The sequence below is a fragment of the Thunnus albacares genome, chromosome 15 (assembly GCF_914725855.1).
Source record: "Thunnus albacares chromosome 15, fThuAlb1.1, whole genome shotgun sequence".
Taxonomy (NCBI): domain Eukaryota; kingdom Metazoa; phylum Chordata; class Actinopteri; order Scombriformes; family Scombridae; genus Thunnus; species Thunnus albacares.
This window is the reverse complement of record NC_058120.1, coordinates 12,436,757-12,448,103: the sequence shown is the minus strand read 5'-3', so window position 1 is coordinate 12,448,103 and position 11,347 is coordinate 12,436,757. Positions and strand designations below refer to the sequence as shown.

The window sequence follows — 11,347 nt, the reverse complement described above, 5'->3', positions numbered from 1 at the left end:
AGCATACATACAGACATACTGTATATATGGTTGGATAATGCTCACAGTTGTGGATCACAGTTAATTGTCATTTTATGTAGATTTTTATCATCAGATGAATACTGTCAGAAAATTGTCAGACTTTCAAATTCTTGTTAAGAGTGAAAGACCTGGGGCTGAAGCCACGCCAGTAGATATTTTGAGTTATTTACTGACCACCTGGGAACATACTGGCCTTTGGCCACAATACCATGATAGCTAATATGGACATTTTCAGCATATAGAAATAAAGCAACTTGCTAGAAACTAGTAAAATTAGGCTACTGTTTACAGGTGAATCTACATGCAACAATCATTTTTGCATTTCCAAAACTTTACTTTCTACCATATGTCACCTTTGATAGATGTCAGCCCTGGCTAGTTTCCCTTAGCTCATGGGAAAATGAACATTCTCCATCCATTACTTCTGCAATTCGTACAGTTTAAGGAACAAAAACAAAACATGACACACCCATGCCCACACATCTCACTGATGACGTCGCTCAGAAACAGCCTACATCCATGCTATAAACACATTCTTTGTAATTTATTATTCAACTTAATTATCAATATAAGTACACATGCATACACACAATGAGCAAACTGATCATATCAAGGATACTACCTGGGTGAAAAACACAAATTGGAAAAGTTAAAATAATTAATTAAGCCTATGTGCATAACAACCAGCAGATCCTCCCACAACACAACTCTCTTTAATTTACATAACACTACATACAAAACATATGATATACTCCGTTATATGTAGAGCGAAAAAACAAACAAACAAGGAAATGACATAAAATGAAAATAAAACATTATGTGCATAGCAACCAGAGGCCTAGACTAGTTAGCTTTAGCATATCTAATTAGACTAGTATTAGCATCTTGGCTAAATATTTTTGGGGGAAATATATTGCTCGAAGGACAAAAGAAATGCATTTTACTGTGTGCAATTTCTGTTTTCAAATCTGGCCAGTTAAGCCTGTAAAATGTTTATGGGGTTACCTGGGTTTTGGTTATCTATGGAGTTGGGAGGGTGTGACAACTATGGTGTGAACTCTGCGGCTTCACTGTGAGGACGGGACTTCTGGAGTGCTGTTGCATTAGCTGATGTTAGCTGGTGATGGTCAGTGAATAACTTCTAAACCTAGGCTGGCTATAGTTTAACAAAGCCTCGTTTTCTATTTCTACACATTTTAAATGCTGAAAATGTGACATGTCGGTGTCGCGGGAGACTTTGAAATTGATACGTTTGTTTGACAGGACTGCTATGCGTAAATTAATGTCATTACTTTGTCAATAAGTGATAAGTAACGGTAATTGATGACTTTTTTAGTAACTGTCCAAAGTTGTGCTGCACCACGCTTGTGGAACAGCCTTCCTAACCGTCTGAGGGCAGCTCAGACCCCAGAGTCTTTTAAAACAAGCTTAAAAACCCTTTCATTCAAGAAGGCTTTTTCATCTTAACTCTTGTTAACTTCTTTATATTAACAGTATGTTTTAACGCTGTAGCACTTTGAGATTCTCTGTGAGTGAAGAGTGCAGTACAAATTACACACATTTTTAAAAATGTATTTTATCTTCTGTAAATGTAAGCAGAAGACATTCATTGTGAGACATAACTCACATACACATTTAGCCGTGTATTTAACATTTAGTTTGCAATTACATTAAAACATTTTATTATTTATTTATCTTTCACAATACTGCAGAAAACGAAAAAATGCAATCAGACAGAAAGAAAAACACGTGGAAGGAGAGAGAAAAAGGGAAGGAGAAGAGAGAAAGGCTGAGGAGGATCGAACAAGGACAACTGGAAGAGATGGAGGGAGGGAGAAAGGAGCAGGAGGAGAAAGAGAGACAAGAGAGGATGGAGAGGGGGAGGAAGGCAGAGAGAGAAAGGCAGGAGAGACAAGAAAGGGAAGAAACTGAAGGACAGGAGAGGATGGAGAGAGAAAGGGTGGAGTGGGAGGAGAGAGAGAGATTGGAGAGGAGGTAGGAGAGAGAGAGAGACAGGAACAGGAGAAGAGAGAGAGGGAGGAAATTAAATGACAGGAAAGGACTGAAAGGAGACAAAGGAGGAAGGAAGAGAGAGAAAGACAGGACAGGGAGGAGAGAGACAGGAGTAGGAGGAGAGAGAGACAAGAGAGGGAGGAAACTGGAACAGGAGAGGACTGAAAGGAGAAAAGGGAGGGGAGAGAAAGACTGGAGAGAGAGAGGAGAGAGAAAGATAGGAGCAGGAAGAGATATACGAGAGGGAGGAAACTGACAGGAGAGAGAGGAAAGAAAAAGACAAGAGAAGGAGGAAGATGGAGGAAAGAGAAAGACAGGTGTGAGAGGAGAAGGAAAGACAGGAGAGAGAGGAGAAAGAGAGACAGGAGAAGGAGGAGAGAGAAAGGCTGAAGAGGGAGAAGGAGGAGAGGGAGGAGAAAGAAAAGCAGAAGATGGAAGAGAAGACAGAAAGCAAAGATTCAGTTCCAAAGAAGGGACTTGTGTCAAAGCTGAAAATGCGGTGCCTCAAACACCAGAAGGACCAAATCATCAAAGCGGTTTCCAAGACCTACAAGAAGCAGGCCGCTGCTGATGTTGTTGGAAGGAAAGTCAACTTTCATACTTTGACAGTACATTTTAGATGTCAGATAGGTTTATTATTGTTATTCTGATATTTTCTATCTTTCAGATGACAATCCTGAAATGGAGATGAGTGAATGGAGGCAACAAGCTAAGTGGTGGAAGCTTCTGGAGAAACAACAAAAAACTGAGGACAGAATAAAGCACAAGAGGAGGGGAGAAAAAAGAAAAATCAAGAGGAGGGAGATGTGGAAGACAAAAAGGAAGTTGGTCTGTTTTTAAAAGTTGTTACTGCGTTCTTTAGCAGGTACAGTAAGTTGAACATGGCCGATGGCCTTTCTGTAAAAAGAAAATTATACTGCAGATCCACCTAGAGATGTAAATTTCACATTTTTAAAAAGTTAAGTGAGAGAAATGACAAGCATGCAAAATAACAGTAGTTAAAACACACCTAAACAAGTAAATCTTGAAATCTAATAAATTTAGAAAATAAATAAATTATAGTAGTTAGAGGAGTAAAGTAGAAGACTTAAAATAGTCATCATCATACAGAATAAAGTTATTTGTCCTCTGATGATGGGTAGTGGTGGTGGATTTAATAGACATAAGTAACTCAAATGTAATACAGAATCTAATATATTATAATATTCCCCAAAAGCAAACTGGTTTCAAAACTCAGAGGTTGTACAATTTTCTCATAGGCAGGCTGCTAGCTGTTAGCACTGACGACAACAAATCACTCACCTTAGTTTTTATCACTGGCTGCCTCACTGGAGCCCTTGTTCAGAATCTGCTGCCAGCTATGTAAAGACAATCATAAAATTTGCTAATGATTCACCAGTGATTGTTCTAATAGCAAATGGACTGTATGAGTGAGGTGGAAGATCCCTCCCTCGTCACTGAATGTCAGTAAGACAAAAGAGGAAATCGTTGAATTACACAACCAATCACACTACTCTTTCCGTCAATGGCACATCAGTCGACATCCTCAACAGGCCGCCTCCATGAGATGTCTCAAAACATTTGGTCTAATTACCTATATCTACCTATTGGCTATGTCATGTATTTAATAGGATCTTTGAATACTCAGCCACATCATGCACAGTACTTTAACTAGTTAAGTCAGTGCATGTGTCACCTAATATAGATCTCAGGTTTTGCCAGAGTTAAATCCATAATCCATGAAGTTTGAAATTGGGAACATTTTTGATGTTATTGAATGATATTTTTTGTTTCTGTTCTGTACAAAACCACAAGCAAATTATGTCCAAAATGTTTTTTACTAGCTGGTAATGAGCATGAAGGGGAAATAACTTCATATATACTGTTGATTCTCAAAACAGCATACTTGTGAGCTTGGGCATATTCTAGTCAATTCTAGCCTTGTTGTAGACACTAATCTGAATGAAGTAATTGGAAATAAAATCCATCTTTCTCCATGGTAGACCTACTGTAGAGAACTGTCAATATTCACTCTACTTGCATTCTTACATTTACATAAAACATGGCACTGGTCTCCCAGATTCTGTCACTACACGGGTTACAAGTAACTCTTATCGTAACTTAGCTTTTATATCTTCCAGTAACTTTTAGGGATCCTGGTGTTGCTAACGCCAAAGTTTTAAATGGCTTGTCTGTAATTTATGTTTTCATGTGATGGATAGTTTTCCAATTTAAACTCCTATTTACATTCAACAAAGAAAACTGGATATACTAGGACAACAGCAACAATCTGTATCAATATTCAGTAGGTGCATACTAGTAAGTACGGTTTTCTGCAACTAAAAGAGTGACTTTCAAATAGCCAGAGAGTCCATTATTTGTATTTGTATCTGTATTTGTTGAGGCAGCAAAATTATTTGTATTTGGTTGCGTGGAGTTGAAGCAAGCAAGAGACTAAGCCATCTCCAGAGTGAAAGAAGAGACATCTTGGTATACTCAAGTGCACCAAGACTACTCGAGGGTTAAAGTCTAAAAAAAGTGTTGAAATGTTGCATTAATGTGTAAACAGAACTTATGAGCTCTGTTTGCTCCTGTTTTTGTTCCACACAGACAAAACACTAAGTAGAATTTGGAAAAATAAAGTTAGGTTTGTCTTTTTTATTCTTCCACTGGAAGGCGCCAGAAGAATTGTTTAAAAATTACTACTTTCCGTACTGAAAAGTACTGTACATGTTACCTTTTTAATTGTCTTTTAACTGCAAATATGGTTTTATGAGGCTTATTTTGTTTGAAAGGTTTCAGAAGTCGTGTGAGTCGATTAGGAAATTAACAAAGAGCGTTTGAATGCAAGGGGTTTTTTTTTGTACTGTTTATTTTTATATTTATATACTTTATTGAAAGAAGGGTAAAACAAGTGTACAGCACCTAACTTTAGTCTACAATTACAGACACGCCAGGGGGACCAAAGGTTGTAATAAAAAGTTAAATAAATAACTTGTAAAGCTTACAGTTGTTATACGTTTTAACAGCTTTTTTGTTTGTACATTCAGATATTGAAGAAATGTATTGTTAGAACTGTGAACAGAGATTCATAGTCAGTGAATCCAAACAATGTATTTACCCCAAAGTAATAAAAGGTGATGGTAGATATGATCAACAGTAAATTGTGACAATTTACTCCACAAAAGGTACAATTTACATCAATGTCTTTCTTTAGTTTCTGCAAATAATGATTTGTTGGATAAAACCTGTGAAGCATTTAAAGGATATCTATTTGACATTGCTAGTCAGAAACGTATAGCCAAACTGTTTCCCAACAAATATTTCCAACAAATGTGGACCAATATGATAAGGCAAAGAGTGTACTTATGATGAGTGTACTTACTTATTTTCTCTGTAAAGTTGGGCATTTTAACATGGGGGTCTATGGGGAGCCTCAAGTGGCCATTTGAGGAATTGCAGTTTTTAGCGCTTCCACATTGGCTTCATTTTTCAGCCTCGGAGGTTGCAGAGTTAACAATGGTGAATTTATTCCAGTGCATGATCCTCTGTCTATTCATGATACTTCAGTTACAATTGATACATTAATAATATTAGAGGTAGCCTAAATTAAATGCACATTGAAGAGCTGCTTGAAAAAAATAGCTAATAATTTAGCTAGTTACAGTCAGTTTAGTGTAGTTTAATTTTCTTTATATATTTTTTACAATCTTGTATGTATGTTTATCATATACTGTAAAAAAAAAAAAAAAAAAAAAGATATATACAAATAGATACACATGTAATTGCGTCATGACGTCATAAATATGCAAATAAGAACATGACATCATCTAGCGACATCTAGCGTCTTGTCCTGCAGGTTTAAGCTACTTCCCACTGAAAACCAACCGACGTAAATGAAAGGCCTCGGTAGTGACACGGACGAGGTGAATATCTCTATTTAAGCTAGCAGCTGAACTGTTTTAGTTGTTTGTTTGTTTTTTGGTGAAACTACTTTTACATTACCATAAAATGGTTGTGGGCGACGTCGAGTTCCTGAATATCCTCAAAGGGAAACGCATCAAACTGACCCTCAAGACTGCTTCTTACCTCGGCGTCCTCCAACGTATCAACCCCAACAAAACGCTGATTTTGGCGGACGGTTAGATACATTTTTTCATCTTATTGTATTTTGTTTAATTAGTCTTTTCAAATTAAATTGTAAAACTGAGCAGTAAATACTTGGCCTTATAAAAAGGCCTTATAAAAAGCATCCTATTAACGGTAAAGCTGGTTAACATTACCTCAACGTTAAATTATGTGTTGTTTCAGTTGTAAGTGGCAGTAATGGGTGTAAATTTCCTGGATCGAAAATGTTCTTTGGGCATGAGATTCTCAATGGTGAGTTCACTCATAATAAGTTATGGCTGTATCTACAACTTAAGCTGTACTATATTATACTGTCTGAAATAACTTTATCTATTACTTAATTAACAGTGGAATTTACCAATGAAGCAAACACTGACAATGGGTAAGTTTTCAACAAACTGAGTGTCTATTGGCAGGTACTGGTAAAAACACAATGTGCTGGCTCTGGCTTAGAAACTGTAAGATTTAATATATTGCACAGAAACATTCATGAGCACAAACTTGAAGACCACTTGACTGTGAAAAAGTTTCAGCCATACAGGAAGACAATCACATTGGGTGAGTTTAATAAAAACAGCTACAAACTCATGTGTTCCAAAGAGAAATCAGCAATCACTGTTGAAAGGATCTGTTTTTTGTTTTTTTGCAGATGATGATGATGAAGATGATGAGGAGTATATCAACTTTGTAGTCATTGACGAGTTTCATGAGAAGTTTGGACCTGCTGTAAGTTGATTTGGAGTTCATTTTGGCACATATAGTATATGCTTGGCATATATTTTTGAGTAAGCCAAAGAAAGGCGTGTACAGAGATGTGTTGTTTTAAAAATCTGTAACGCTGGAGTTACCGTCCTTCAGGTGATGCACATCAAGAGGCAGCATGTGATTGGTGTCGGAGTTGATGGAGTCGAGGTATTTCAGCATGGGAGACTGTGTTGGCTGCAGGTGAGAAGACTTGCGAAACACACATGTTAACACAAGTTAAATTCCTGCTTTGCTGCTTCCTTCCTTTTTTTCCTTATTTAAAAAACAACTTTAACATTTTCATTCATCTAGATTGCCACTAAAAACAAGGTATACCTATTTGATATCCTGTTACTTGGAGCCCGGGCCTTTAAGAATGGTCTCTCCATGATCCTAGAAAGTAAGCACATACTAAAGGTAAGTAGCTCAAATGGATCATAAATTCTGTTGAGTCACACAGATGGTTATTACCATTATGTCTTTGTTGACTGTACATTTGGTGCAGGTCATTCATGACTGCAGAGCAATTGCTGGATGTCTGATTACTCAATTTGGAGTAAAGTTAACCAACGTCTTTGACACACAGGTAAATGTTCACACATTAGCCTGCACATTTCAGAAGTCAGAATCACTCATGGCATAATGCCTCACTAACAGTTTTCATGTGTTCTCTCTGTACATTTAAGGTGGCAGATGTCATGTACTTCTACTCTGAAACAGGAGGTTTCCTCCCCAACAGAGTCAGTACTCTCCAGGAGGTGGTGAGTCTCCATCTGAAGGTGCCCTCCTCCCAGCTCTTATCCCTGCAGATGAAGTCACAGCTCACCAAGGTACAGTGCAAGGTCTTGCCCATGGGACAACAGGAAAGGTGTTTTTAATTGTATCTATGGTGTGTGGTTTTGCAGGAGGAAACAGAGATGTGGTACAAGCGTCCATGTCCCGTACCCCTGCTGAAGGTGATGGCTCTGTCAGTGATCCACCTGCAGCCTCTCAGACTGATACTGCTGGATGCTCTCATGACTGACTACATGGTCCTGGTGGATTCCTACCTCAACAGCAGCCACTACGCGCCTGATGAATTAGGGCATGTAAGCATGGTGGGTTTGTTTACAAGTGAGCTGATGAGCCATAAACAAAAATATGTCATAGTGACACAAATATGCAAATTCCATTGGTTTATAGTCCTCGCCCCAAAAATGTAAATCCTGGTCTATTTCTATATGTTGGATAAATGTATATAGATAAACTAAAACACCGCATAGTGGTTTATAATACTATGAGACTGGATTTTACAAAAGAGAAAAGATGAATCTGTTCTTGTCCTTTTTTATTACATATTTCACACACTACATGGCATCAAAACTGATTAGAAAACCATATAAAAGTATAAAATATTTTATATGACAAATCATTTTTGGCAAGTATTTTTTTCACATTTATCAGCCCCTTATAGGTGACTAAAAAGTTAGTTTTAAAAGGACTAAAGAAACCAGAAAATATACACATTTAAGTGAAATCAATCAACTAATTGATTATTTATTTCAGGTCTAATTCATAATAAGGCCTTGAGTGTGTCTTCTTTTTGTTTACTCACCAAGATTATAAATGGCATATGCTTTCATAAAAACCTTGCTAAAGCTCATTTAAGTACACTGACTTGTCATTTTTGGTTCAAATACAATTGAACTGTTTTATGGTCAATCTGAACTAATACACAGTAGTTCTGAAGCATCATGTCCACCTGTTTGCATCCGCAGGAAAGTGTGTTGGAGTTGCCCAGAGAACTCCGGCAGCTGGAGCAAATGCGTTGCAATCGGCAGCAGTGGGCTGCAGACCACTACCCTGTCACAGAGCAGGGGCTGCTGGCACGCTTCAATCCCCAAACAACTAAGACTCCATCCAAGATCTCACCTGCAGCAGACACAAAGCCAGACTCCTTTGAACCTGCAACTGTGGAATCACCTTCATCAACACATGTGGACTGTCTCCTTCACCAGCCACTCACAAGAGTCACTGATGTATCCTCTGCTCAGTCTGTGGATGACCCAACAGCTCAGGATCCAGTCCCTGCTGCCACTGTGTCAGATCTCAGGAAACAAATGTCAGTCAGTCCCCTGTCTCTAGGTATAGGCAGAGGACGCACAGAGGTACAGATGGAAACAGTGGGTAGAGGAAGGCGGTCATCCATTCGGGCCTTACCTGCGATAGGAAGAGGCTTTCTTCTCCAAATACCACCAAGTCAGATCCCCAGAGGGAGCACTGGGGACATGAAAGCTCCTGGTAGGATGGAGGTGGCTCATTCATGCCTTAAGCCCTCTCAAGCAGGAATGCTCCAGCCTGACACCAGTGCTATTGACTTGTTTAAGGACACTTTTGGCTTGAGAGGAGGCAGTTCCTCACAGTCCCTCTCATCCTCACTGAGGCAGTCATTCACGTCTTTCAGATATTGAAAGTGGCACCAAACCCATGAGGACATGCCTCACAAACATTTGCTGTTCCACACTTTGTAATTTCCTACAGTGACCAGTAGATGGCAGTAAATCTTGTGTTATGTGCAAAGGTTTGTTGGATACTAGGTGTTTGTGAAAAGTTGTTTATGTTTGAAAAAAAGATTCTGTTGTTTGGACTTTGGACAGTTTACTGATATATATTTGCATAGTTTGCAGCAAAAGGCATGCCTGTCTGTTCCTGTATTTGTATTCAATTACTTTTATGCCACTAAATCCTTCTTACTTTTGTTGTGATTGAGTGGTAATTGATTGCACTCAGTCTAGATAATTAAAATGTATTGTCAACTGAAATCATATTCTTAGATGAAAAGAAATATCAATTTTGAAGTGGAGATTGTTTTTATGATTTTTATCATACAGAATATATTCTGATAGCTTGTCACAATGATTCTGAGTGCCAGCAAGTAATAGTTTTGGATGTTGGATCACAAACTATAACCAAAAACAGCACCACATGCCCATTAAACCTTAATGTGCTAAGCTTAGCGTGATTGATTACCTGTACAGCTTGGCTTCTGTGTTGCAGTTAATTGATTCTGAAAAGCAGAGACGGCCCTTGATGGATCTGCTGGTAATTGGGCAAAAACATTGCTAGCTGACACTTCTTTTTATTACTGATGACCAAAAAAAAACATACGACTTGGCAAAGGCTGAACAGTGAAACTGAGCCTCTGCAGCTTCAGTCATCACTGTAGTTCAGTGATCACAGGTGGCCAACACCTGCCATGTCCTACACGGGCACAAAAAAGCAAATCCATCTAATTTACTGCTTGAGGTGCCTTGCAGAATTTACGGGGGGTGGGGGGGCACTGCGCAGCCATTTTGCCTAGATCATCAGAGGTGGTGTCTGGGATCAAAACAAGGCATGGACATGACAGCAGGGCATTGCTGCAGCCTGCAGCGCAAATGGGCCCCCTGTATTAATCACATCTTATTGCTATGGTTATCTACATGCAGAGGCTTGGGTCCTTTCCAGAGTGTTCTAATTGAAAGCATGAAACAGATAAAGTAGGATTTTAATTAACTGGGAGGCAACCCGGCACAAAGCTTTGCATCTCTCTTAGCAACCAGCTCCTCCTCAGCTTCTGCTAAACACAAGCAGGATGGATCCTACCCATATGCCTCCTTTAACCCTTTTGACAGTCTGTATGTGGGTGGGTTCTGTGTGGAACAAAGGTTTTTTCACATCATCTCAAAGCTGATTCTCTTCAAGTTCTCTTTGAGCTGCTGCACACAAATCTTCCAAAAGTCAGTGCCCTCCCATGTTAAGAGTGACTTTATACGTAGACACAGTTGCATTTACTTGTTTTGTATGTATTTATTTTTAGGATTCATTACACATACAGTCCTGTACGAGTCTTGTTTTTTATTTATATCTGCGTCACTCAACAGTGACGTTGTGAGGGGGGGCGATGTGTGGGGGATACAGGTCTCTACAGGGCTGTGGAGGAGAGGCTCCTGTCATTGACAACCAGATTGGGGCTCTTATTTTAGAGGACCTTGCATTTCCTCTCCGTCACAATAATGCAGCACTTCCTGTTTCTCAGGCCTGGGAGGAAGGAACAGGGCGCTTGTCACACGGTAGTCACCGCTTCCTCCCTCCCTCCCCGCTCCCTGCTCTCCCCCACCCCCGCTCCCAAACTTCAGACAGTGTTGTGTCCTTCAGGGGGAAAGATGACTGCACCTTCAGCATCACAGCAGGATGCTCCAGAGCTATTTTTAGAGGCAAGTCGGAAAGGTAGTGTACAGACATAAACACAAACTTTAGGATGTCCAGCTGTGTTGATTTAGCATCTGGAAATGGAGGTTCGACTGTGTAAGGCCAATTATTGTTTTGACTGAGCAGTGGAAACAAGGAGACCTGCTGTTTGCTTAAGGTGTAATGAAAATAGGTCACACATAAACAATCATTATCACTTTAAAATGACTCA

At 39.2% G+C, this 11,347-nt stretch overlaps 1 protein-coding gene across 2 annotated transcripts; it reads left to right on the top strand.

Annotated features, from left to right (window-relative positions):
* Window positions 1–5,849: 5,849 nt before the first annotated feature.
* Window positions 5,850–9,743, top strand: exd1 (exonuclease 3'-5' domain containing 1). Of its 2 annotated transcripts, XM_044375986.1 has the most exons (11): window positions 5,850–6,175; window positions 6,346–6,414; window positions 6,511–6,544; window positions 6,644–6,720; window positions 6,812–6,888; window positions 7,021–7,107; window positions 7,219–7,323; window positions 7,412–7,492; window positions 7,593–7,736; window positions 7,812–8,003; window positions 8,664–9,743. In XM_044375986.1, exons 1-11 carry the CDS (start codon window positions 6,046–6,048, stop codon window positions 9,354–9,356), a joined length of 1,689 nt encoding a protein of 562 aa, XP_044231921.1. In that variant the 5' UTR covers window positions 5,850–6,045; the 3' UTR covers window positions 9,357–9,743. The 2 variants fall into 2 exon arrangements, with proteins under 2 accessions (XP_044231921.1, XP_044231922.1); XM_044375987.1 differs by lacking the exon at window positions 6,511–6,544 and having other exon boundaries at window positions 6,084–6,175; window positions 6,579–6,720.
* Window positions 9,744–11,347: the final 1,604 nt, after the last annotated feature.

Excerpts from the sequence above, each read along its gene's own strand:
- exd1 (XM_044375986.1), top strand. The coding sequence starts at position 6,046 with ATGGTTGTGGGCGACGTCGAGTTCCTGAATATCCTCAAAGGGAAACGC. Across the intron at positions 6,176-6,345 it reads AACGCTGATTTTGGCGGACG|TTGTAAGTGGCAGTAATGGG; the intron begins GTTAGATACATT and ends GTGTTGTTTCAG. Across the intron at positions 6,889-7,020 it reads ATGAGAAGTTTGGACCTGCT|GTGATGCACATCAAGAGGCA; the intron begins GTAAGTTGATTT and ends ACCGTCCTTCAG.